This window comes from Anomalospiza imberbis, chromosome 9 (assembly GCF_031753505.1).
Source record: "Anomalospiza imberbis isolate Cuckoo-Finch-1a 21T00152 chromosome 9, ASM3175350v1, whole genome shotgun sequence".
NCBI classification, from domain to species: Eukaryota; Metazoa; Chordata; class Aves; order Passeriformes; family Viduidae; genus Anomalospiza; species Anomalospiza imberbis.
Window position 1 is genome coordinate 15,015,824 of NC_089689.1, and position 27,916 is coordinate 15,043,739.

At 37.6% G+C, this 27,916-nt stretch overlaps 1 protein-coding gene and 1 long non-coding RNA gene across 5 annotated transcripts in view; one reads left to right on the forward strand and one right to left on the reverse strand.

The window, feature by feature from the left end:
* Positions 1–24,230, reverse strand: part of BRDT (bromodomain testis associated) — a 41,753-nt gene extending 17,523 nt beyond the window's left edge. Inside the window, exons 1-3 of one of the 4 annotated variants that reach the window (XM_068199821.1) lie at positions 24,147–24,230; positions 1,598–1,839; positions 615–752 (exon numbers count right to left, since the gene is read on the reverse strand). In XM_068199821.1, the coding sequence (XP_068055922.1) occupies positions 615–752; positions 1,598–1,789 (330 nt within the window). In that variant the 5' untranslated portion in view covers positions 1,790–1,839; positions 24,147–24,230. Of the gene's footprint in view, positions 1–614; positions 753–1,597; positions 1,840–3,891; positions 4,040–13,384; positions 13,430–24,146 lie in introns of those variants that run through there. The other 3 variants (XM_068199822.1, XM_068199820.1, XM_068199823.1) reach the window with 3 other exon arrangements.
* On the forward strand, positions 10,839–21,064 carry LOC137479402 (uncharacterized). The gene is made up of 4 exons (XR_011002214.1): positions 10,839–11,184; positions 13,395–13,446; positions 19,141–19,242; positions 20,380–21,064. It is a non-coding gene; the product is annotated as an uncharacterized lncRNA (long non-coding RNA).
* Positions 24,231–27,916: the final 3,686 nt, after the last annotated feature.

Genomic DNA, 27,916 nt, shown 5'->3' on the forward strand with positions numbered 1-27,916 from the left:
TAGAAATCTTTGCCATCCTTGTCCCTGCAAACTCACTTTAAAGCAAATTACTTCACCATTGAAATACTCTTTCTTTCACTGCCCCATTGAAAAATTCTCCTTTACCTCTGCATACTTCTACAGCAAAAGCCAAAAGGGGCAGATCAGCAACTCCCTTATTACCCCTGTGTTCTGAAGAAGATGTTGCAGCTCAAAGATACTAAGACACAGCCAACAAATATTCAAGCACAGGGAGATGATCACATTTCATTAGGTTGAACGTGTTGTAGGAACAGAGCATAGCTCAGGGTTGCTAGCCTTGGACTTGTACAGCAGTGACATAGTGCTTGCCGTTCATGAGCTCTGCAGCTAAACCCCAGAGATTTTGGATGTGGAGTCCTTGTGCAGAAAAAACTATGCACTCAGTTGTTGGAACAGCAAGCAAGACTTCACTTATGTGTCCTCAGTCAATCCTAGCTACAAAACCTCCCCAACACTTCAGAGAAAACAGTTTCAAAAAAGTCATGGAAATGTCAACAAACTTATTGCGTGTTCTAATAACCATGTGCTTGTTTTAGGCTTGCTTGTATCATTCAATAGAACCAGTTACTGGTAAGCATTGGTGTTCCACATACCTTGTTGTACATGTAGCAGTTCCAGAACATAGTTTTAAAGTCTTCAATGCATTCTGCAGCTTTTGTGTAGTAATTGTGTTCCAGGCGCTTTTTTATGGTGCCTAAGTCCATAGGTTTTTTTATGATAGTGTAATAATCCTGTGATATTGAAAGAATAAGTCACCAAACACATCTTAATATTAGGACATGATTTTTACACATTTAGTTATGAAAGCTAAATTGCAAGAAAGAATTGCATTATATTAGAAGCAGTATTTTATTGCAAGGAAAACCTTCCCCTATACTGATAGGTACCAAAAATGTAGGTGTTCAATAAATCTTCACCTTATATTTTGTCCTTGTTCTTCCATATAACATATATCTTTCAAAGTCCCAAAGAATATTTATTTCAATAGGCTCCGGAGCTTTACTGGTAGTAGTACTTATTAAAAGTATGATGAGCTTTTTTATTTCCCTATTTCTGCAGGGACATTTATTTCCTCTAGAAACTTCAGAACAAAATGATTTTAAATTGATAAATACTATAGGTTTAATGACTTCTCTACACCAAAATGGTTCTAGATTTGCCTGTTTACTTCAGGGTCAATCACATCTGATTTTTCATCATAAAGTATTTGACATTAAGGCTGCCTAATATTAAAAAAATACTCAAAGGCGAAAGAAATACTTATCATATGCAGCGTTAATAAATATGTCTAAACCAGAAGAAAAGTCTGAACACCAATATACAGAAACTCTAAGAGACCTGTCTAAACATTATTATTATGCCTTAGAAATACTGATTTACTAGTTTCAGATCAGAAAAATGAGCAAAAATGCAGCATATCGCTAGAAAGAACACCCTTTTCTTGTAGACTTGGATTAATGACAGCAGTTCAATAGCAAAAATAATCTTCCATAATCTGTTGTATTAGAAAAAAAACTTCTTAACATTAATTGACATAATTTACAAATTGATAGTCCAGTTCCAAAATGGTTCTTACAGGCAGATTCAGTGCTGCTGCATCTACAGGTTGCTGAAACGGCCAGGAAAAGTTGTGTCTCCACATGGCTCTCATGACAACCCTCTGTAAGTACTGAAGTTGGTTTGTTTGACATCCACTACTTTTGTTATTTATGTATTCTGGTGGAGGAGGGTTCATAATAATGGAACAGTGCTGGCTTTGAACAGACATCTTTAGCGAGTTTGTACATCCACTTGTTCAAAGATCATTCCACATTTAACCTGAAGGGAACAAAACAGAAGCATTCAGTGAAGATATCCAGACTTAATGCTGCTTACTCGTTCACTTCTGTTTGTAGAACATCCATACTGTAACTACAGGCATATCTCTGTATTCCAAGCAAGACATTGGTTTTAAAGAGGATATTTAGACATACCTAGAGTCTAGGGATGCATACTAGCTTTCTCCTAAAAAAAATCTGATAGCCTGCTTTTCCTAACAGAAGAAAGTATTGCATGAGGTGTGAAAAAGGTCATAATAAGGTAGATAGCTACTACAATCAGCACACTGCTAGAATAGTACACATGGCCCACTCTTACAACTGTAGCATCCCAGCAGATATTGGGATTTATATTTTCATTTGTTTATTTCAGTATTCAAAACATACCTCTTCTGAGCTCCTGAAGCTAATACCTTGGCTAATAAGAGTGAGTACTCTTTGCACCACCACATATCATTAGATAAATGCTAATCCTTTCACCAAAGTATCTATCTTAGAAGGGAAAGCTCCAGACACATACAGGATCTGCCTCTCCTATAACTGGCCAGCATGACAAGAAAAGTTCTGAGGTAGTTTTAAGTACCTCACAACTCAGCCAAACCCATCATACACTATTTTCAACTATTAGGATACACTATAATTTTTTCCTGCTTTTTTCTGCCAAAAAACCCACACTAGATGATATCAAGTGCAAGCTGCTCACCTTCCTCATCCAAAGCTCTGAGGCTAGAAATGGAAGACAGGAGCAAAAGAGTACAGTTTAACCTTAGCAAAAAATCCTATAGCAGCAAGCAGATGAATAACAACAATTAATACTTAAATAAGGACACAATATAATGTCTAATCTCCTGCACCTTTTGCAAATTAGTACAGTAAAATCTAGAATAAAAGCCCAAATTTGGCATCAAGAGCACCAAGGAAACCAAGAGACTGAAGTTTTGTGTACATAACAGTGTCTTAGGCTTCGATGCTTAGCTTTTATAACCTTAATTTATGCTGTGAAAACTAACTTCCATGCTTACAAGAGAGCTAAGCCTGCACCTTCTAAAGACAGACATAAGTCTGTGTTTTCAATCCCTCCTTTATTACATCCCTCTCCATCTCCCCAGTCACAGAAGACTCTTCCCTGTCTTAAAATAAAGCTTATGTTTGCATACTGTAGCAAAAGTGTGATCAGATTCCAACCAGGTAAGTTTTTTGATATTTTTCAAACCACCCCTTCCCAGCCCCATGTGTCCTTGAGCTGCTGAGTCAGGTCCCAAAGGCCAAGTAGTCTTAAAAAGAGAAGCCTTGAGTGTTTCCTTAAGACCCAGTTTGAAGTTTCTAGCTGATGGAAATATGTTTTTAGTTTAAGAGTAAAAAGCAAATAGCTTACAATGAATTACATTGCTAGAGAATTCAAGGCTTTTGGCAAAATATCACATCTTGTGAGAACCAAATTTTTTTGGTAAGAAGAGATTATTTGCTATCAGTGAGTACTCCCTAAAAGCATGCATTAAAGACCCTGCTGAAAAGAAATATATTTCCTCTTGTTTTAGCGCATTATTACAGCTACTAGCATAAGACCTTTATATATCATATACTGGTCAAGAATAGCAGCTTGGAGAAATATTAACCTATCCATACAGAACAAAGGCAGACAATGTACCAGGTTCTACACACTAAGAACATTTCATTCTTCAAAGCCTTTAACAAAAAATTTGTTTAGGCGATTGCCAATAACCACACCGAACATTGATAAATAATACTGGAACCTCCCTTAGGTAATTATATTAAGGCTACACAGAACAGAGCACAGCCTTCTTAGTGCAAGTAGCACTATCTCTTCTTTCAAAAGGACAACTGTTTGCATAAAGACACCCATAAAACAGCATTTCTGTACATTTAGGATCTCTCTTGGGGTACATCAAGCAAACCTTAATTTTAAAGGCAATCCATATAAATATTAGGTGTTGAGAAAACACTGACTTACAGCTATTAAACAACACCAACCACTCTTGGGCAATTCAAAATTAAACTTTCACCCTCAAAGCAGATCAGTCATCTTTTTTACCTTAATTTTAGGGAAAGCCACAACTCACTTCCTCTTCTCCCAAAAGATGAAGGAAGAAGAGAGCTTTAGAAGGCAGACAGAGTAGTCTTTATAACCTACTCACACCCTCATCTTATTCTCTAACAATAACTCCATCAAACACCTGCAACCCTAACAAACCTGCCCTATCAATGGTTCTCATTGGGAAGCTATCAACAGAAAATGGGAACAGCTGCTAAGGGCTAAAGACCACTGAAGGGTTTTTGGTGCCACCTGCTCTCTCAGTAGCCAACAAGACGGAGTAGAGGGATGCAAGAACGGGAGTGGATATACTTAGGTGAATCTTGCTTTGATTTTCTTACCTTAACTTCTAAGTCTTAAATTTGACATGATGGGGGTGCTTGTGTTTTATCAATTATCCTGGGTTACACAAGGTTATGGTATAAGAAGGTTGCATAAATAATATGTCTAGTTAGGAGTGGTACAGTATTCATATTTTCCTTCACCCCACAGATTCATTAGTTAAGTTAAAACCCAAATCTATTTAGTAAATGCACAGAAGTGTAAAAATGAGGACCAGGTTCTTTCATAATAAACCTATTTTGTTGTCATTAAAGCCACAAATACTTGGAATTTAGCCAGCTTATTTTGAATTTTGGTTATTGACTAAGCATTTGTTTCTCTCAGTACGCCTAAAAAACTTCATGTCCAGCATGCTTTAGTACAAGGCAGATCTTCATGTCCAGCATGCTTTAGTACAAGGCAGATCTGCAAAATCAGATTTCTATTTAATTTATTGTACCATTCACATTTATGCTCCAACCTCATCTTCTTTTGGGATCAAAACCTGCTTGGATTCTTATCATGAAAGTAATTAATCTGCATTCTTTTTTTATTTCCCGTATTTTTTTCACCAAGATGTCCTAGCAACTTTGAAACTGTTGCTTTGAGACTGCTGCATCACCCTCACAAACACATGAAACACAAATAAAATGGAAACCTTGTGATTGAAGACTTTGATTTATTTTAATTTATAAGAGTTGAATTGCATTTTTCAAAAGTGTTCACTTTCAGCATGTTAAAATTAGAGCATTTAAAGCACTGCTTCACCTAGTGAATGCTGTATGACAGGACCCCTAACTCTACAAGCAACAAATACTTAAAGAACCACTGGAAACAGAGTAACAGGAACTGAAGCTCCCCACAAATAAAATGTGATTATACAGGAGTCAGCTTTTCATCACAGTAAGATGTAGAAATTGAGGTTAATTGCTACTGCTTTATGTCTAGGCCAAATATGGCTCTGGATAGCTCCCTAGATTTGGAATAACCCTACTAACTTCAGAGTTGCCTTAGGTTTTCATCAGGGTAAATGATAGCAAAATGTCATTTCCTCGTGCTGTTTAACTCACTGTATCATTTTCCTAGATATTTATAACTTTGTTCATCTGTGACTCTATGGCAGAGTACCCGTGAATGTTGTACACGCACGTACAGGAAATGACAGTGAAAAAAATTCATCCATCCCAGAAAGTTGCACTATTCCTGCTTGCTTTCTCACCCATTAGATTGTTCTCACATCCAGAGAAATCTCACACTTCATTCATTCAACCTTCAGCTAGTGTCCAACCAAGGGGCTATTGCAGAATGATGCCTGACTGGGGAAATATTACATCGTCACCTGATGCAGCTGGCAGCTATCTATTTCTCTCTCTGAAAATGAATTTCTAAACTCTTTCATTACAATTGAGTCAATAATTTCTGACATTCAGCTGGTGAGATGCTCCCTGCACCCCTGCTGTGGCTCTCCTGGCCTTCACCAGCCTGTGAATAAGCAGCCTCCTCTTCCTTGCTCTCCCTTCTGGCACTCCAGCTTTTTGCCCAAAACAAACGTGTCCCTCCACCTGCTCTGCTCCTGGCCTCATTGTTCATTGGATTGGTAAAAGAGATCTACTTACTCCTTGGACCTTCTAAGTTTTTTCTTTTCCCATAGTTCCTTATTAATTACTTCCTCAAAATAATTTCACTGTGGTCAGGCCTTCATTTTGATGGCCAGCTTGTTTCTTTGCTTTCAGAGATCATAACTGGATGTGGATGTGGGGGCTGCTCTGCTTTAAAAGGGAGGTATCCTGTGGAAACTTCCATTCCTCTGTAAACTCAGCAGGAAATAAGTCCTCAGTTCCTAGGCTGCTCTGTATAGGACTTCAATGCATTACTCTGAAAAGTTCAAGTATATGTCAGTTCTTTGTCCCATCCCATGACCTTTGGCCATCTTACAGAGAGAATGGGAAAAAAATTTCAAACTCCTCTGATGTGGAAAAGGGAACTCTTTTTATTGTGTGTAAAATTAGCAGGAATTCTCAGCATGCTTTTCACAACCAAAGATTTAAATAGCTTGCCAAGGGAAAATGACTGGCTTGTTCAGTATATTTTTGTACTCCCCAGGATGTTGATACTCAATATCAGCACTAAATTTGTGGTTATTAGAACTAACTAGGGTTTAAAGAACAGAAACAAAAGAGTTTACTAAGTCTGATTTTCATATTTTTATTTTCCTTCATGTGATGCCTTTTATATATATTTCAGGAAAGAAGCTGTTCTTTTTTTCTAGGAAGTCCTCTAATGTTTTCCTAAAGCAACAGTACATGCTGATAAAATAAAATCCTATGTGTTTAGCCATAAATTAGGGATCTTGCTGCTGTCATATGATTGAATCCAAAGAATGTGAGTGGCTCTTCCATGTGTATCAAAGTTCGGGTTCTCCCCATGCTGTCAAGCTCTTCTTGTGCTGTATGAGAAACTGAGGGTGGCAAAGATACATCCACAGCCTTGTCTGCTCACTGCATTTAATTTGTTGAAGTAATGTTCTTATAGTTGTTTGAGTCTCTGAGAAAACAATCTTTTTCTGAGCATAATTTGAATTTTTAGATCCTCTTTAGTGGTGGCTTTGTGCAAGCTGAGGTGGCTCTGTATTACAGCTGGCTAGGGTAACGTACATGTTATTAATTACTGTGCCTCAGCTGAAACCTAAGAACTTTTTGAACAGCTTTAACACAGTTGCAAGCCATTATGTGTTCATACCCTTCATGATCTAAGCTAACCCAAAGCAGATCTGACTAAAATGAATTTCAGCAGTCATTTCCATGAATAAAATTGGCTCAAAGTTATGCTTGAAATGCAAAATTTGAGGTGATGTAACTACATGAGGTAGTTACATCCCCAAGCTATGTGCCTGATTTCTCTGTGAGAGATTATACCCTTGCAGCAGAATTGCATAAATTTATACTTTCATGAGCTCTTATCCTTTCAAATCCCAAATCATTCACCAGGTACCAATTAGAGATCCTTAAGAAAATACTTCTCTATGTTTTCTGTTGTACTGTTGCAGTTTTCTGCCAGTAGATGTCAGCTCAGAACTGGTGAAAGTTTATTCTGCTTGTTTCAAGATTATTAGAATCAGTGGTTCTGTGACTTTGGCCTCAACTGTTAATATAGGATTGCTTGTTCAGAATACCAGGAAGCATGATGTCACTATTCAGACATTGAGTGTATGACCAGTGTGACATTTGCACACTTGAATATTTGTAAAGAGAGAATTCAGACTGAATTCACTGTGATTGAAAAGAAAATAAAGCCAGGTAGTCAGTTATTAAACTTTAAGGAAAAAATTTTCAAATTCAGACTCTGATTCCAAGTTAACTCTGATTCTAGATTATGCTAAGAAGCCAGGGGAAAGGAACCACCGTGTTGCAGAGGGTGGTAGTAATTTGTGGCAACCTCTACGTTGCCAGAAACAAAATTACTGGAGCATTCCTAGGAGTCCCTGCCCCAGTAAACTGGTTATCTCTGTGAGACAATGTGAGGAACAGATATGCTTACTGCTAGGAATTTTTTTCCCCTTTCCTTAGAGCTGCAGGACTAGTTTGTATATGTATATGGTTGTAGTTTGTATATATTGCTGGAACAGCATTTGAGAGGCAAACCTTTGACCACTGGTGTTCACAGTAACATGGCAGCGCACATACAAGCACCTGCTACAACAGGAGGAGCTGTATTCTCTACACACTGTGCAGACAGGTGCTGTAGACTGCCTTTGCTTGCTTGATGGCATCTGCTCTGCAGGCAGGCAGAAAGACTGATTACATGTTCTTGGGACATGGTCATGCTTCAGGGTGAACAAGCTTCTGTGAACAAGCATGGGACAGTCAGTCTTACCTTGAGAAATTTCTGCTTTAGGGATAGAAGCATGCTATTAGTGTATTTCCCCACTTTCTTCTGAGGACTCTGGAGGTCTACCCCAGAGATCTGAGTGCCTCAGCCACGGAGCTGTGCTGTGCTGTGGTATGGGGATGCTTGCTGTGCCCTGTGAGGCAGTGACTTTATCCCACTGTCATATCCTGATGGGTGTGTTTCTGAGTCTTGCCTGCTCAAATCCATGCTTTAGAAGTGGGTTGGCTGCTCACACTTGTAGGTGAGTTGTTTATGCTGTGGAGTAGGTATTTGGTGAAATCATTGGCATTTTCTCCTTGAAATGCAGAAGGCATAGGGCATGGAGGACAGACAAGGACACAGACAGGTGTGTGAATGCTGCAGTTACTGTGCAATACTGTGAAGGGACCCAGGCTTTGGGATCACAGAATCATGCAATGGCTGAGGTTGGAAGGGAGCTTAAAGATCATCTATTTTCAACCCCCATGCCATGGGCTAGAGCAACTCCTAATAGAGCAGATTGCTCAAAGCCCTGTTCTATCTAGACTTTAACACTGCCAGGGTTGGGCCATCCACAATTTCTCTGGCCAGCTTGTTCCAGTGCCTCACCACCCTCTCAGTAAAGAATTTCCCCCTAACATCTAATCTAAATCTCCCCTCTATTAGTTTAAATGCCATCCCCTCCATGTCCTGTCACATTATTTGGGATGGGCTGAAGCCATGTTGGTGTAGACATTTGAGAGAGCCAACAGTTTCATTTCTCCATTCAAGGCCAACCCTGACACAGTGCAGCTGTGTGGCTTTGGATGGAACTGGGAAGAGAGCAATGTGAGAAGGGGCTGTGAGGAACATCATCGGGATCTCCCTCTTTTGGCTCAGGTCTGTGCCCTTGCCTCAGCTATGTGGTACTTGTACCCTTTCCTGGCCATATCCTTGCTAGTCCTGACCTTCAGCTGGCTTCCTGGCTTTACCTGGGACCTACTTGGTCACCACCAATTTCTCTGACAATCACTGGACTATCAGCTGACCCTGGTTACTGTTAGCAGACCTGCTCTTCTCACCATGCCTGGGGACTTTGGGATGGGGACCTTGCTGGTGAGGCCACTGTCACCACTGGCTTTGTGCTTACTCAGCCTGGTGGAGCAGCCAGCTCCTGCTGCTCCCTGACACTAACCTGCTGCTACCAGGCAGCTATCACAGGCTGATTTATCTTCTGTAGATTACAAACCAAAATTGAAAAATAAATGTATAAATTAAAATTAAAACTTGTCTTGGCAGTTCAGTTCTCTGTATTAGGACCACGGAATCTGTTAAGTGATAAATGATGTGCCTCCTCAAAATTAATGAAGATAAGAATTTATAAATTATTTTCAGAGATTAGGCTTTTGAACTGGTAAGTGTCTTTATAGATGATATATCTGCTCCCACTTGATCCTCTAAAAAGAGAAAATGGATACATAAATTCCAAGAAAACATTATTTCTTATTTTTGCAGACTGCAGCCTACGTCAATGCACAGTAGTGGATGTCAATACAATAATTTCAGAAAAGTTGAATTGCACAGTTCCAGTGTCTTTAGGATATTAACTGCCTGTTTGTTTAAAAACTTGTTTCTAGTGACCTTGCTCCTTACTGTGTGTCATTACTGGTTTTTTTGGAGGTGGGGAGGTTCCTCACTATTGCCATTGCTCAACAAGTGGAACTTTTTCAACATCAGAGGGCCAAGATCGTAGAACTGGCTGTAAACTGTTTGACAGTGGCAAGAGGTGATTTTGTTGAACTGCATTGAAGGTTGATGCTGGTGACAAAAATCCATTTGATACCAGTGTTCTCAGGGCCCTCAATTAGACTTGAGTTAAAAACCCTTTCACTCTTACCTCTGTAGACCCAAAGGTATTTCTATACAGTGTGCTTTCAGGAGCCTGCTTGTTTAGGGGCTGATATGGGCAACCAGAAAGTCCCATTGTTCCTGGGGCTGGCTCAAGATGGGTGGGGAATTAAGATATACCCTGCATACCTACTTCCAAGGGGCGTAGGAAGTGAGTTTCTGAGGGGAGCCATAAGGGCTTGAACACTTCCAATAAAATTTTAATTAGATTTAACTATACAGCCATCAGTTAATTTGTCACAGGCTTTATGTGTTTATAGGTTTAGGGAGATTTTTAGGCGTTAAGTGACCATACGTTTTAAAAGGCTTAATATGACTTTAGGTTTTAGATGATTGTGACATTTTGCAGGTTTTTAAAGCTTAGTAATTCGTTCTTTGGTTCTTCTGCATGTGCAGAACCCATATAGCAATGTATTTTAATAAAAAAACAAATCATTAAATATTCAATTAAAGCCAACCATTTTATGCCTACTAGGTACTTGTTCACATACAGAGAAAATAACTCAAGTGACATGTGATTTGAAAAGATATGTACCTTTATATGCTTAAAAAATTTAAAATAGTTATAGTGAAATTATGTGAGCCCCTGGTAATTGGAGTAATGAAGGTCAGTCCCCGTGGTAATGGATATCTGAAGAACTCTGTATTTCCAGAGTTGAGCAGTTCTTATAACTGCTTGTGTGAAGTGACTTGAAGCTGTGCATGTGTGTGCTGGTGCTCCAGAGCAGTGGCACTGTTGTTGAAGCTGGTAGAAAGGCCACTATGACACTGTGTGTGCAAACTCTTGTCCCCAGACTGGTGACTGATTTCACAAGCATAAGGTCCTGCTCCTAAGCCTCTATCCTGCAAAAAGCTTGCCCTGCTATTTCTGCCTGTGCATTCTGCATCCACTTCTGTGGAAAACTCAGCCAAGGCTAGCTTGACTTTTCTCCATTGCTAAACACTCCCTGCTCTTTGCATGTCAGCAGCAGCTCTTGCTATTAGTGTCCACAGGCACATTATGTTAAGGACAGTTAAATAATGTTAGAACTTGGCCTTCCTCTATTACCAGCGCTGGTTCTAACTATGTTTCAGGCCAGAGAACTTCTGGAGAGTACAACAGTTGCTAAAATATCCTAATGGAAAAAAGAATAATATTTGAAGCCAGTGGGAATATTCCAGCTCTCTGTGCCAATGAGCCTGTGAAGGGAGCAGTGTGTCAGCAAATGGAGAGGCTTAGTATGTGAGCAGCCCGGTCCTGGGGAGTTTGCCCAGTCCACAAATCCGAGGGCCTGTCACTGCTGTTGCTCTAATAGGTAATGCTGACCAGCATTATTTATTAAGGAGGAGGAAGGATAACTCAATGCTGCACTGGGATGCACGTGCTTGCTATCAGAATGGCTTCTCCTCCTTCATCCTCTTAGCTACGCTCTGCAAATAAATGAGGAAAGATTAACAGCATGGATTTGCAGCTCTGTTCTTGCAATATTAACAGTCCTTGTGGGAAATGCTATCACTGTATCAATGTGGTGATATGTGACTTTTCCAGGGCTTGAAGTAGTGTGATAATTAAAGCTACAGTCTGTAGGAAGGGAATGAGGAACCTCACATGGGAGGAGATGAGAGAGGCCCTTGCTGCAGCCCAACTCTTGCAGCTAGGACTGTCCCAGCTTCTGCATGTGGCCACTGCCTGAAGCTGAACAATTCCTATAGGGGCTTTGAAGGTGGCAAAGAAGAACAGAGTGCTCAAGTTGAGAATGCATCCTGAGTGTTTCTGACCCAGCTTCAAGGGCTGAAATGCCTTTAGCTGGAATGGGCAGGGGAGTGTATGGAGAGATATGTTTCTGGGAGTGAGAGGTGCCTAGATTCAGGACTCTGGTACTCAGTGAGAACAAATAATGAGACAGAAGAGAAGGGGATTTTGGCACAACCTTTCTTTTTACTGATGCAAAACTGAGAGATTTTTCAATAATATAATAATATTTAAATTATTATGTGGAGGATTTACCACTCCAGCATGAAACTCTACTGTGCATATTTGGTTTTATTCATGGGAGAGTCAAAGTATGTTAAACTAATCTTTAAAAAAAAAAGTTGAGGCTTTTTTCAGGGGGAAAGCTGAGGGCAAGTTCTAGATGGGATAGCTGTTTTTTTCTGAGATAAGTGGCTGGCTGGAGTCTGTTTTAGCTTAAACAAGAGTAATACAACTTGTGTAAGACTGACAGCAAAGCCTGTTTATCTAACTTTTGTTTATTATTATCTAGCTTTCTGAATTTCTAAACCTCTGTTTCAACATATTTAGAATTCTCATTTCATTTTTGCAATATGCTGTATTTTGCATGATGCATTTGGCTGTATTGGATGTGCAGGGGTCACAGAAGAGGTATTATATGTACATTAGTGCTGTACGTTTATATTTACCTATATGCCAGGATTAATCCAAGATGCAATAATGTTTTGCCAAGAGCAATTGTACCAATAAACCTTAACCCTGATCTTAAGAGACTTATGCTCTGTTCTTGTGACAGTTTTTTTATTCTTCACTTCAGGGCCTCTTTTGAGCTAAAACAGCCATTAAGAGCAAATTGTTCTGGACACCTTTTACTGCCTCCAAGTAACAAAAACTGTGCAACTTATTTTCATTTCTTCCTATACCTTGTCCAGGTGATTCTTAAAAACATAAATCTACTGTGGTATCCATACAGCACTGGAATGTTCCAAATGCAGAGATATTACTTGACTCTTTACCAGTGTGACCTTTCAGCATTCCTGATTCAGCAGGGGACAAATCCCACTGTACTTTGTGTACAAATTATTGTGAATATGATGCATAAAATATCCATATTGGAGGAAAAAATGCATCCAGGTACTTGGTATATTTTCAGCTGTTTCTGTAGGTTCTTGTGCTGAGTGCCAGATGAAATTACAGCTGTATTGTAAAAGAATGTTATGTGTTTAGAGTTTAGTCCTAAAATACATCAAAATCCCTGTAATTCTGTGGAAGGTGTAAGTGCTCTGTATTCATTAGAGTATTTGATTAATCCAATTAATCAACTTAATCATTAAAATTAATATCAAAATATGAATGAAAATATATTCCTATATTAAGCAGAAAATAGTTTTTCCTTCATTATAAACAAATATATTATCTGTGAAAGGGTAGAAGAAAAGAAATGAAAAAGATTGTTTGCCTGCAGTACAGTAGAGATATCAAGGGAAAACTGGAGCTTTTGTTAAAGTTAATAAGAACTGGATCAAGCCTAGGATTTCTTACAGCTCTCATGAGGCACCACAGCTCTTGACTTCACTAGTCAAGAATTAAAAATGAGTAATTATGAACTACATTGTTCTCTTCACTAAAGAAGAAATAACTCCCAGGTAGATTTAACATGGTAAAACTTGTTTTATGAAACCTTTTTTAATTAACCAGATACCTTACATTATTTCAGGTCCTGCTGTTCTGTTCCTTCTTATAGGATGACTACTGAAATGGAAACAAAGGTCAGTTTAGTAATATAAAACTTATTTTAGAATTACATCTAAAGGGAGAAGTTAATCAGAAATAAAAATATCATTTCCTATCAAGCTAAAATCTTAGGCTGGCACTGCAAATAGTTTTATTGTAGAATAATAAATTAATTGCTGCCCATTGAAAACATATTTTGTTGAATTACAGTTGCTACATAATTGTTGGAAAATTGTTGGAAAGGAGGTAGAATTTTTTGGTTTGTTTGCATTTTCACAGAGATTTTTCTACAGTTGCCACAGAACAGAGACAGCTTTTACATCTGTAGTATGGCAGATCCTCTTCCTTTCTGCATAATTTTAACATAACTGAGACATTTTACTGCTTAGAATGAAAAAAAAAGATATCAACAAATCCAAATGTATAATGGAAATCCATATGTATAATGGTTATGTGATTATAGATTTTTTAATAGAAGTATTTTTATTGCTAAAGGTAGTTGATGCTTTTATCTTGTCTCCTTTTTTACTTTATTAGAAATTATGATCTAGGAAAATATGAAAAGTGAAAAAATCTGATTTATTGTTATATATTGCATCTCATTAATTTTAAAGCTTCATAATTGTAAACTACAGTAGTACTTTTGAACAAATTTATTTATGCGTAGTTGAATAGCTAGATTGAGGAGCTGAAGTGAAGTCTTACAGGATACTTAAAATGTTCTATGAACACTTTGGACTACATGCATTAATGGTAAAGTTTGGGAAGTGTGAAGTGTTGATAGGTGCAATGAACAGAGGTGGGATTGAGCTTCATAACAGCTGCAGCAGTTTGTAAATATGAAGCATGTGACAGCTTATTCTTGCAGAATAAGCCTCTGCTCATTGGCTATGTTACCAAACAAATGAAATACCGAGAGGAATCTCAGACTGATTTCTCTGTGCAAAATCTGCTTGTGTTCAGGCATTATTGTCCTGTAGTGAGGATCTAAGGATGGAAGTACAATTTACCACCTGAAGCAATCTTGTCTTGTATGATTTTTCTCAGAATATGTAAATTTCTCAGGTGGTGCTCAGTTGGCTGTAGCTTTCTGCAAAATTATGTAGGAACATAAATAATTCTGATAGTTCATGAAATATGAATAAAGGCCTATTCAATACTTTCCTTTTATTTGAAGCTCTTGGGAAACCTAAATTGAATTGTGTTGCTGAAGTTCTTTTGAATACATATTCTGTAAAATTTTTAATGTGCCATTTACTTTTTCATTAATTTGAAATAGTTTTCAATTCTTTCAGCGTTCCTTCCTGATGAAAAGTTTTGGCAAATGCCAGTCCTCATTTGTACAAGTTTTTCAACAAGGGCTATTGGACATGTCCTAAAATTATTAACCTCAGTGCTGGAAATATTTCACTTTTCTGCATTGCTACTTTTTGCTAATACAGAGAGAAACTGTCTTCTGTTATTGTTGGGCAAAATGTTTTGCCTCTAAGTAAAATTATAAAGATGCTATTTGTCTTTTTGACATCTATGAATACAGAAAGCCCAGTACTGCTGCTTGCAAGCATCCTCAACTCTCTGTGTGCACTCATGCAAGGGACTTTCCCAGCATCTCATCATTATGCAATGTGAATGTAACAAAAACATAAAAGACAGAGTATCTGTCACAGATGTTTCTAAAACTCCTGCTGCTGCAATGTCTTCTATGCCCTAAATTACAGCAGGCTACATCAAGATTAATTTGGTCAAAAGAAATGATAAAAATCCAGAAAAGCTTTCAAATTGAGTGAAAAACTTCAAACAAGATAATTATATACCTTAGATAAATAAGATGTGCCATAACTCATCTGTTTTAAAAAGTAATAGCAAATGTTGCTCAATTAGAGAAGGATTGGCTGTTCACTTTATCTTACAAAACACAGTGACTAAGATAGTCATGAAACTGAAATGTTTTGCCTGCAAAATTGAAAGGAAGTTTTTTTGATGCAATGCAAATTGTCCCTGGGGAAATCATTGTTTCAGCATATGGTTGGTATCTAGAGTTTATTGGGATCTAGAAAAAGAGTTGGCCATGAATAAAACCCAACCAAAAAAACCTAAAACCCGTCCTTACTGAGATTTGACATACTGTTAAGTAAAGAATTAAGTATTTTAGAGGAGAGATAAACACGCTACTGACTTATGGGGTCTAGAAGAATCTTTACCTGCAGCAGATGTGACCTAACTACCTCTTGCAAAACACCTTGAAGTTTTATGAGGCAGATGTGGCCAAGGGAAAAGCTCTGCACCAGTTGAACCATGGGCCTCATCCAGCACAACAATGCACACCCACGACAGTAATTCCCCATGATGTAGAACAAGATCCTTGCAGTGCCCTGACACCTGTTAGCTCTGGGGGAATCTGAGTGTGTTTCCTAGGTCCTAGGGTGTAAGCAAAGTGCAGCTTTACTTCCTACTTTGCACTAGCCTGTAGAAGCACCAAGGGTTAAAAGCTGCTACTTCAGTGTTGGCGTCATCAATGTAGCTCAAGTTGGTCAGGTACCTCAGCGCTGCTGGTGAGGAGCTGGAGCTCCCACGGCTCCTGCCAGGAATCCTGTGTCCCTCTGTAGGGGCAGGACACTGCCAGGCACCCCTCTGGCTGCTCAGGGTTGGGGAAAGGAAGTACTGGGCCATCGTCTACTGATCTCCAACACAGGGGTCTAGGAGACTCCAGGTGTGCTTTTCTTTCCTGATTTGCTCCCCTGTCAGCAAACCTGGGTGCAAGACACAGCTTGATGCTTTCACACACAGTTTGGTGTCTTTTTGCTGGAAAAAATGCTGATTGGCATCCTAATGAAAATCTAATGGATGAGTCAAATTGTCTCTGATTCTGAAGTACATGCGATGATAGACACTGTATTTTATTATTGTATTTTTAACAATTTATTTTAATGTATAAAGGAAATACATCAGCTCTGGTGTGCCCCTGGTATACATGAAAGTCACACTGTTAAGAGTTTTATCTGATAATTAAGAACTAGCATGAAGATCAACTGTTATTTTAATTGATACAAATAATTTCTGTGAAACAGCTACTTTGAATGAAACTATCTGAAATTGAAACCTTGGAAGTGCTTTTCAATAAATGAGGCATTCAGCATTCTTAACATTTACTGCTGAAATATGTTAATTATAGCTTACACTTTACTATGAAAACTGGATACACTTAAACTCTCCTCAATATATATGAGCTACCCTACTTGGATGCTTTTCATTCTCTTTTTAGCAGTGAATTTCATACACTGTAAGTGAAAACTCTAATTTTTTCTCATTTCTGTTCCATGTCTCAATTCTAACCTTTCTCCTATAATGCTGGGTGTGGTTTTACTTGCTTTATCACTGACATTTCCAATAGTTTTGTGGTGATTTGGAATCTAAAGGCTAAAGACATCCAATCTCTAAAGTAATGGCAAAATTACAAGAAAGCCTGAGCATGGTATTATTAAATTAGGCCTCTTTTACCCTCTTTGCACTTCCCTGTCCCAAGGGCTGATGTTGGCTGAGCCACAACTAGTTCAGTCAAGAAGCTTATTTACAGTCTTATGCAAGGGGCTTTCATTCTGCATATGTTACAAATAATAGCTTTGGACAAATAGGAAGATCCTAGAACATAACTCTGCCATCTGTAAGTGATTATTGGAAGTTACATTCCTGGTTGGAGGATCTTTCCAACTCCCCCTCCTCCTTTTCTCCCAGATCTCTGCTGGAAAAAAAGCCATTCTCTGTATGTTTGAATAAACTGGTTCTGGATCTCTGATAGTAGGTATGTTGATAATCCTTATGGTAGAAGTCCAGTCTCGCTTGTATGTACCGACAATGGCTTAGCTACATGACAATTACTGTTATAACAGAAATAAAAATATCTAACTTTTGGTAGAGCATATTGTCTGGTGAACCCATGCCTAAATGCTAGAACTCACAAGGTCCAAATCTGCAGTGGCCTGATTCTAGCACTTGTGTCAATGTGTGAATTTTCCCAATAAGCAGAGCTGTCAGAACTTTGGCTGAGTTATGCAGTATCCTCCTACAAGGAAGAAAAAGCAGCACCGAACCACATAGTATGTATTTTTTTCTTTGCTTATTCTGGCCTGAGTTCATCTTTGTTTGAGTCTTGGTCTTCGGCTAGCGTTTGTTTGCTAGTTCCACTAGGAGATCTGAATTCATGCAAACTGAAATAGTGAGGGGTTCCAACTTGCATCTCTCTAGGCAGATGATCTCATCATAGTTCTTGGCAGCAAAACTTACACACTCGAGCAATTTCATTAACTCTGAGGGGAAAAACTTATTAATGGATTGGTACATCCATCAGTAATGGTAGAACTGGGGCTTCATAAGATATGCATTATAGATAAAGTTCCCTAAGAACTTCACTGGCACAGATGGGTAAAATGATCCCTATATCAGAGCACCACAATAATCCATGTGCTGTTCTGCCATGAAGAACAAACATAAGGTAATACTAAAAGTAGTAAAGTAAAATCACTTTGTAAAAGTTGGGTTTGCTGGTCTTTTTTTATTTTGGCTTTTTTAAACAAGAAAAAGAGAGTGCTGTAATTGGATATTATAATGAAAATGTTATGTAAAATTTCTCTAATTAGCTGTCAAGCTAATGTAAACTTTTTTTCAGATCCACAGATAAGATTAAATTCATTTTTGCTTTTTTTTAAAATAAATAAACAAGAAAAATATTTAAGTTTACTCTGACCAGATTTAGTGCATGCAGAAAACAGGTAGTAGATAAGCGTGAAAGACTTGCAGACAATTTGTATGGGCAATTGTTTCTCTTTTCATACATGCTAACCTTAAAATCAAAGGATAGAACATTTCTACAGTATATAGTTGATCAAAATATTGTAAATAATTGTAAATAGTTTTGAAATAATAAGAATAATTTTCAGAATCATGCTTATTCTTTTGAACATGTTACAAGGACTGTGAGAAAGCAGAAAAAGGGGCATTCTAAAAAAAAAAGATTGCTCACATTAATATAGCTACTTTAACAGTGGGCTTGTATAACACTTTTCTTTCTGGTGTGCGATATGTCCCACGTGCAGTATCTCTATTTGTTAGCAGATGGAAAATGGGAGCAGAGGGAAGAGTTCCTCATTGAAACAGACCTGCTTTCCGTTTTTTTTTTTTAATAATAACCAAGAAATACGCTATCCTTTTAGTGTGCTTGGCTATATGTACTTTGCTGCTTCAAATGGCCCTGAGGGTATTAATAGTATAGCACAGGATTCAAATATTATCATTTGTGGTGGGTGTGGGAGTGAAGGCCTCGTAGTTGGGTTTGGGAATATATACCATGGGAAATCTCTTATGAAATAACTGTTACTTCACTCAGTGTGGTCCATTCCAAATGCTAACCATTTACTTGTCAGATATTTTTCATGAGCCTTGCAGATAAGATGGCTCTGTGGGGATTGATTTAGCTGTGTTCAGAAAACTAAGCTCACACTAGAGATGGGGAAACCACCCCACCTTTCTTTCAATTTGGTATAGAATATTAACGAGGGGAGTGTTAGTCTCTGGAGCTTCATCCCACCCTTCAACACATCAGATTCATATTAGCAATATTTATTATCTAGAAGGGTGACTCACTGCCAGCTGTTTTCATTTTTGCTTATAGTACCCTGGAGCAAAATGTATATGTAAGCAACAATTTACATTTTCATTTCTGTATTTTATTGCAGTGGAGCTGGTCACAATACCATAGTAACAGTTGCTTTGCAGTTTCACTTTTGACAGCATTTGATTCCTTGCCATAGTGGATGTGGTTAAAAGGCTTGCTTGTGGTAAGAACTGGTAAACCTGCAATTCTGAATAATTAACTGCTATTATTTTGTTGATAGAATTTAAAAGGAATCATTTGTCTTTATTTAACAAATATTTACAAAATGAGTAAATAGAAATATTCAGTACATTATTTTGCTTCAGGACTTGCTTCATACATAATGTGTATGTATGTTATATTCAAAGCGTGTGCAATGTGTAAAGACAATTTTACAACTTCTACAGCTGTTCACCACATGTGGGGCTGCATGGGGAAAACAAATATGAGCTATGAATGGTCCCTAGATTATGCCCCTCTGAGAGATGTATATGGTTACAGTAAAAAATGTACATATAGCGTTGTTAATAAAATGCTAAGAGTTACCAAGGTCTAAGTTTTGAGTAGTACAACAAGCCTGCATTTCAAAAACAACACATAGAACAAGAAAATGCAACTAAACTGCTGAATAGGTTAGTTTGGACTTTTTTAATGCACATAGAAATTCAACAAATACACAAAATCAACATAGGCCTTAGTGTCACTACTTAGGATAGGATTTACTCTCAAACATTAACTGCATGTCTTGTAATTGGAAAAGACATTGGAAAAGACATTGTAATTGGAAAAGATGTTTTATCTGTCTTTTGCTAACTTGACCTAGCAGATGCTAACTGCCTTTCTGCTGGGTGAATGGTTTTGTTTGTTGCCATTGCCCTTTTTAACATAAAAGGTAAAAGTAATATGTTGTATCTGAAAAATCACTCTGTTTTGGTAAAAAAAGTTTTTTCAACCTATGGTAAATAAGGCTGTTTTATCATTAATGTATGTGGGATTTATTATGCAGCTGTTAGGAAATTACCTTTGTAATCCCTTGTGCATTTAAGAGAATTTGGTTCCTTTTACATTTCTAATATTGAACCTTTTGAACCAAGGAATTCAGTGGTTTTCTCTTCGGGGATCTGAACTCCATCCCATACAATGAAATAGAACTGTGGCGGAATATTTTTAAGAAGTAGAACTTGAAGAAGTAAAACCATTTACAAATAATGGTCAGCATAAGACAATATCTCCTCTGGTGTATTTAGCTCACACATACAAGTATGGATATGTAAGGTTCCAATTCTAATGGAAGAGTCACTTGTGTTTTGTTTGAGAGAAGAAAGAAGACTGGGGAGAAGAATTCTACAATCCCTTCATGGACGGTCAGTGAAGTTCTCCCTAGCAAAGGGCCAGTACAAATCCTAGACACAACAAGGAGTCAAAATAGGAAGGAAGAAGGGCAGAGAAGTACATGAAAGCTATTTCTCTGCATTGGCATTGATTTTGACACTTAGAAGCAAAGACCTGGAAATGTTTTGTAACTTGCATTCCCTTTGAATGTGAATATCTTAGAATAGTATCAGAGGCATGTATTTGGCAGGTAGCAAGTGCTAGTGCTGTCAGTGCTCTGCAGTAGCTTATCTGTCAGCTTCTCTTGCCCATGTGTGTCCCTGAAGAGAAATTAGAGTAAAATTGTGTCCTTTGAGGTATTTGGGATATGCCTCCTTCAGCATTTTAGGTTGGACCAGGAGCAAGCTTTGGAAATTAATCTCCTGGTCATTCCCACATGTGCAGCTTTGGTTTTCGAGGTGGTTTACTGTGTCAGAGCACACAAATGAGATTACCTCCTGAGTAAATTTAAACTGGGACCCAGGACCTAACATGCTCCAGCAACTAATGGACATGCAGTCCACACTGGAACCGGTTGGAAATAACTTCCAATAAGCTGTGTCTAGTGTAGACACCAGACTCTCAGCACATGTGATTTCGTTCTGTAGATCCCTTCCTAGTGTACCCGGCTAATTTTTAATGGATTAACTGTTAATTGTTAATCACAGCCTGATCATTAACAGGTCTTGCTTAAAAAAAAAAAAAAAAAAAAAAAAAAAGATTATGGGAATCTGTTCTTGTATCTCCTATTTCTTCTGGAATTAAATACTGTTCATTAACAAAGTGGTTGGTCTATTCCATGGGAGAAACAGGATGAGACAGATGGAGGCCAGCCAGTGTTCTTTAGCATGAGGCCTTTCTCACACTCATAGTGATAGTTTTGTGGTTTGCATACTAGGAACAGTTTTCAATGTAGTTAACTATTCTGCATCTGTTGCCTCTTGGTATCTAAATATTTTGGCATCTAAATATCTAGATATTGAAGTAATCTGAAAAAATGTGTTCTTTATCTGTGAGATAACAAAAAACTCTCTGGTTTATAGATTTTTCTATCTCTCTGTGTGTACTTGTATAGATCCATATATTTTCTAGGCTAGGCAAAGTTTTCCTTCCATGTTCTAAAAAGAGCACATTGTATAGAAATGGTTTGTAGATTTTTCCATTTTTTCTTCCCCCCCGCCCCCCTAAAAACAATTGAATTAAACAAATGAAGTATCAAAAAGAAAATATAACTATATAATGTTTCTTTCTTCAGACTTTTGGGCTCTTACACCCTATAGAATTTGAAAATTCTTAGGTAACTTTTGGCTAGTTCATAAAAACATGAGGTCTTCAGTAAAAGTTTTGAAACCTCCTGCAGACCTATATTGCTATGGTGGCCACCTACCATGCCAGCCTGTAAAGAAAAAAAATTAAGTGCAAATGAAAGTCCCAGTCCTTATAAGAAAATTAATCCTTCAGGCAACAGCAAAATTTGAAAGGCCTGAATAATAAATTTACTGGATGCATGTATTTATAATCTCTACTAAAGGCATAACTTGCCTTTGAATGTTTCCTTTTGTCTGTGGTTTTCAACAGCACTGAGTATGCAGTTTTGTTGCCTGTCTGCTAAATACAGATGGTTTGACAGATGAGCAGGTTACAGGTGGCAAGTGTAAGAAACCTGGTTTGTGCAAAAGGTTCTTGGCCCTGTGATATACCAGGGCCTGGACTGTCCCTGCTTTTAAGCAATTTCCACCTGATAACACTGGGGGCACTGGCTCTGACGTACTGAGCTTACTGATGTCCTTCAGCTCATTATCACCTTCATATTTGACATTGCCAGTTCTGTGGAAGAAATATGTAAAATTCTTTTTAAGCTGTGCAAGGGAGGGAAAGGTGGTGGCTTACAAGAAGCAGCTGCGAAAATTACTAGGGCTTGTGTTTGGGCTCATAGAGAGAATTATTAATGAAAATACAGCTAGCTGAATATACTCTGGACTGCTTAGGATCCGGTATTTCTCATTTTTTGTCTTCAGATATGTGCTGTGATTAAGGGTGTTGGTCAGCTGCTTTTGAGTTATTTGTGTTGATTTTTATGTTGAAAAATTGTCTTTCTCCACAAGCCCTTTTCTCACTAGTGCAATCAAGAGACCTAAGGAGTCAAAAGACCAATCTTTTCCCTCAAGATTTGGTAAAGGAGCAGATGGAAGGTTGGGTTCTTTTTTCCTCCTCTGTCTCATTACTCAAGATCTCTCCCTGATCTTTTGTGCATATTTGAAGAGAAAAGAGAGTTGCTTTTGGCTTTTTTAATGTGTAAATAGCAATAAAGACTGTTTTTTAATAGCAATTCACACACATCTGCACTAAATAATTAATACTTCATGAATCAATGTATGACATGAAAGCCTTCCAGAAGCAAATTATGTGTCAGAATAAAGAGTAAACCGTTCATACATTATATGTATGCCCTTGCCTTACATCCCCATCCAGACTCAATGAAGGACAGTTAAGACTGATAGGTCACATTCCCTGGCATGTGTCATTGTAATTCCAAGGAGTATGAAAAAACACGTGGGAAAAACAAAGAAATATTCAACATAAAGCATTAGTCAGTAGCAGTCTATGACTTGGAGGGATAAAAATCAGATCCAATACTTGCATAAAGACTAATTCTCATATACACAAAGACAAAAGAATATGTTCTCTGAAAGAGTTAATGCTGCACTGTATATGTGAAAGAAAAACTTTTATGTTGATTCACAATTCCAGCTGGATCTAAACTATAAGTTCCATAGGAAAGTATAAAATTAAGCCCTTTCACAAATTTGTTTTGCAGTAGTATTGGTAATTTCCATTGTGAAAGAAAAAAAGCTGTGCTTTTTTCTCCAGGAGAAGTGCTAAACCCAAGCACAGTGCAGTGCAGAGTTCCTTCCTCAAATTTTTGGGGTTTAAACAAGAAATAATTTGGAGCATGAACAATGCATTACTTGGTAATTCTCAAATCCCAAAATTTTGCCACAGGTTGGTATTTAAGTTCATATAGCTAATAGGTTAACATAGATGACCTGTTCTTGCAGGAAGCATGTTTGGAAACACACTGTATACTGAAGAGAGGCTCACTTTATGTCTTTGTTTTAAAATGTGACTACCTGTATCAGACTTCAAAAATACCACAATGTATCACCTTATAAACATCTCATGACCTCCTCTTCCTCAAACCACTGTGGAGACTGATAATGAAACAGTAGATTTATTTAATAAAATAAGGACTTGCAGCTTCTGGTTTTTGGTTTGGTGGTGTTTTTTATGGGGCTTTTTAGGTTTGATTGTTTACTTGACAGGAAATTTCATTGGTAAGTATAGCTAGATTCTGAACATCTAGCCAACCTATTCATTATGTGACAGAAATATAGCTAAGCCAATCTTATTTCAGGCATTTTTACTGTGCTGGTTAAAATTTACTTTATGACAGATAATGACTATCTATCTAGCAGCTTGATTTTTGGCTCTGCTTCATCTGTGAGGCAGACTGTACATAAATCTCCTTCCATTTTTTTATAATGACCCATTTTATCATGTCCTTGCAATTAAATCAGATTGGGAAGAAAAAGAGAAAACTAAATCAATTAAAGATCAACTAAAGATCAAAAGGGCTAGAAGAAAGTGTCCAATACAATTATAACAGTGTGTCAAACTTCAATGCACAGTTACACTTTCTCCCTTTCAGTCACTTACCTTTGCTTATTGAAGTTGTTAGCTCTCTATGCAGCAGCTTTGTTTTGATGTTTTTCAGTAAAACATTTGGCACCCTGTGAAATTACGTAGATAAAAACAATGAAGTAATTAGGAAATTGTAGACATGAAGAACCTGTGATACTTTCATCTTGGCTACAAAGAATTTCACCCATATTTTGGTTATAAACCACAAGCATGCAACATGAACTTCAAAACAGAAAACAGCAGTTTGGAACCCAATCCTGCAAACCACAGGTAGTTTTAGCCCTATGTATGGTTCCATATTTTCATATTAGAGGGTGAATATCAGTTATTTAATATGTTGAATCTGAAAGTATATCTTATTAAATAATTGTTATCTAAGTTCTAGATGTGTTATGATTGAGCATAAAGAGCATTGTCTGAAACCGAACAGTTTAAATTAATTTACTGATTTTTGTCTATTTGACTATATTTTTATTGAGCTCTAAACAGACAACTGCAATATGAGAAATGGGATCCAGCCAGAAGAAAGTGATTGAACAGTGAAGGTATGCTAGTTTCACATTTTCTGTGTTTGATCTTTTGTTTTTTCCTTCTCTCATATAATCTCTTTCCTCCCTCTTCTGCTCTGTTGTGTTTGCATTTGGTAGGTTGAGGGCCTATAAACATCTTATCAGAAAAATGTTGGAAGGAGGGTAAGGGGCATATGAGAGTCAAGAAGAGTGCTGGGTATAGAGGAGCCTGTTTAAGGCAGGCAGGGGAGAACAGGGGGCACAAAAGAGATGGTTAGTCATGCTGGACGGTTCTGGTGTTTTTCCTTCCTTTTTAAAATCTGAAATTTATAAGAATGTGTTATTTGACTTGGACATGTACCCTCTGGTTTGAGTTTAAAACCCATGGTATCTTCCAGGATTGTACTATACATGACTTGTCCATGTTTGGAATTATTCCAGATTTACTGCTGCACTTGAAATTCACTCCCTACCTTAATCCAAAGTAACTTTCAAGTGTAGACAAGCCTATGAGTTCAACACTAACATTTACTTAACTTCAGCAAAAGTTTTAGGTGTTCAAGGAATGCAGGATCATTTAGTAAGGAATGTAGAATTTTACCTCATTAGTTTGTATTAATGACTTATTTCCTAAGAAGCTTTTAATGGCTTCATTACATTAACTGACCCTTCATATTAAAGGTTGTTGGGTAGAGTCATATGACTAAACAATGGAGTTAATGTAATGCAGCATAACAACCCATACCTAGTCAGCAACCTATGGTTAATGCTTCTAGACCTTTCTTTTCCTTTCTTTCAGCAGCACAATAAATCAGCTTTAAACACAAAGCTAATTCTAAATAACAACATTTTACCTCAGAGAGGGACAGAATGGATGTGCTGGGCAATGACTGTACTCATCTGAACATACTCCCTGTGTTTGATCCCAGTTCTAAACCTATCTTATGTACAAGATATCCCTTCAGTATGCCTATTCATCCATTTGGTTTTTGAAATTTAGTGAATTAGCATGCTTACTCTTTTCTGGACTTTCAAAGCTACCAGAGCTTCTTTAGTGGTTCTTAGTGGTTCAAGAACATGCTGCTGGCCTGTTTTCTGGATCCACTATTACAGGACCTGTATTGGCTTAATGCAGAACATGATCCATTAATTTAAAAGCAAATAGGAACAGCTCTTAGGACAGTGTGGTCCTTCCTAGCTTTCTTTTTCTTTTCTAATGCTTTATTGGTTGGGACAATCTTTTAGCCTTGAAAATATTCTAGACACTGTATGAAGTAAGAGAGTTTTGTGAGAATTAGTCCTTACTAATATCCGAAAATAATTTCTGGGATCTTAAAATACTTTATGACAAGAAAACATTTTCATACCAAGATGCTTGTTTATAGAAGTCTCTGTTTTCAATTAGAATCTCCAAGTCAATTTGGGAATAAACATTTTGTAGAGCTATTGTACCCTTCATTTCCTTTGGTGGGTGAAGCATGTTTAAATAGTACTATAAATAGGTAAGTGATCATCAGATGCCTACATCCTGCAGCAACTATTTAAAGTGCACTTGGACTCGTGGCAGTGGGCCCATGATAAGAATCTGTTAATTAGCAGGCAGTATATTCACTGCCCCATCAATGACAGCACGCAGTCCCCAGCTCCTCGTTTAGTCCCAAGGCCCCCTTCTAACGTCACTCCAGAAGGCAGAGAGGATTCTGTGTTTCTTAAAACTGTGGAAATTGGCCAGGCAATGATAGGTTTAGTGCTAAAGTTTTAAGAACAAGTGAATCCTAATTCTCCTTTCCAACCCAAACTGTTCTGTGATTCTATGAATATAGAATGGTATCCAAATGAATCACCAATTCCTGGGAAGGATTAGTTAGTTCAGCTTGGATACCATTTTAACAGATTGATGCTGCTCCCGGTGTCAGTGACCTGAACTCAGCTGGCCCTTGAGTGCAGGTTAGGGCTTTATGACCGTAACATGCAGTTAGTAACTGAAACTAGTCTAGAACTTTTTGGGAGTAGTAAATGGGTAGCTGTTATCCACAGGAGTATCTCTACTGTAGTTTCTGGGAAAGGAGGAAAAAAAATTAAAACTGTGATGTTAATAGTTTTAACAGCGCATATTTTTTAACATTTTACATTTACTTAGGCCTAATTCTGTAGCACCACACCAGGAAAACCTCTAAACTTAGTGCAAAAGTGAACTGTCACAGCTTTCATACATCTTAATGAGGATAATACATTACATTGCTGGATTGGGCCAATGACTCCTAAGTGAAATAATCCTGCCCAGGACTGAAGTCAATCACTAGATCAGCAAATACTTAAAATGTAAGTAAAGATGTAAATTATGTATATAATTGTGTTCCTCAGCTGCAAAGATTGAACACTATAGTTAAGATGGTAGGAATTTTCCATGGTTTTAAGAGGAAATTATGTGGTTTCTGTTTATTCTGCCATGAAATGTAAAAATTAAAAAAATGCCAAAGCCAACTGTCTGTCATTGTGTTCCTGGGTGACCCAACCCACGTGCCTAATTCTACTTTAATGTGGCAATTTGTCATGGCTTCAGTCTTTGAACATCATGTGCATCATGTGCATCAACTGAGTTATATATTAGTTTATAACTAAAAATCAGTGTCCTTTGTGTCTTAGTCTTGAACTTTTTCAAACACCAGGGCAAGTGGTGTAAATCTTAGACTTTGCTCAAGGATGCTGACTACCTAACAGAATTGGCTCCATGGACAAGAACCAACATCACTGAAAATGGTGAAAACAATTTGGCTAAGGTTAGACATATATACAGACAATTTGATTTTACAAAGGCTTGTGTATACACATTTGATGTCACATACTTTAACAGCTCTCATGGCTACTTATTTGAGTGAAACCTAATCTGTTTGATTTAATCTTTGCAGAATTGGGACCTAAATGAGTAATTAAAATTAAAATAATGTGTTTGCTTAAGTTTCAATCCCATTTTTTATCAGCAGTCTGGAATCAGCAGAAATATAGTGGACACACAATATGCATTGAAATACATATATTGCTGTAGAATATTAGTTTTCTTCTCTGTTGAAGGGACTTCCCCCACCTCCACATCCCTCTTGCAAAAATTTCGCATCCTACATATGAGAGTGATAAGAGAGGAGGTATGTCATGCTCCAACATGCACAACTTTTCAAATGTTAAAAATAAATTTAAAAATCTGTAAGCGAGCTTAAGCTGCCAACAAGCCGTCTGAACTTGTATTTTACTTGTTTCTGCAGGTTTTTCTCCAGGTTT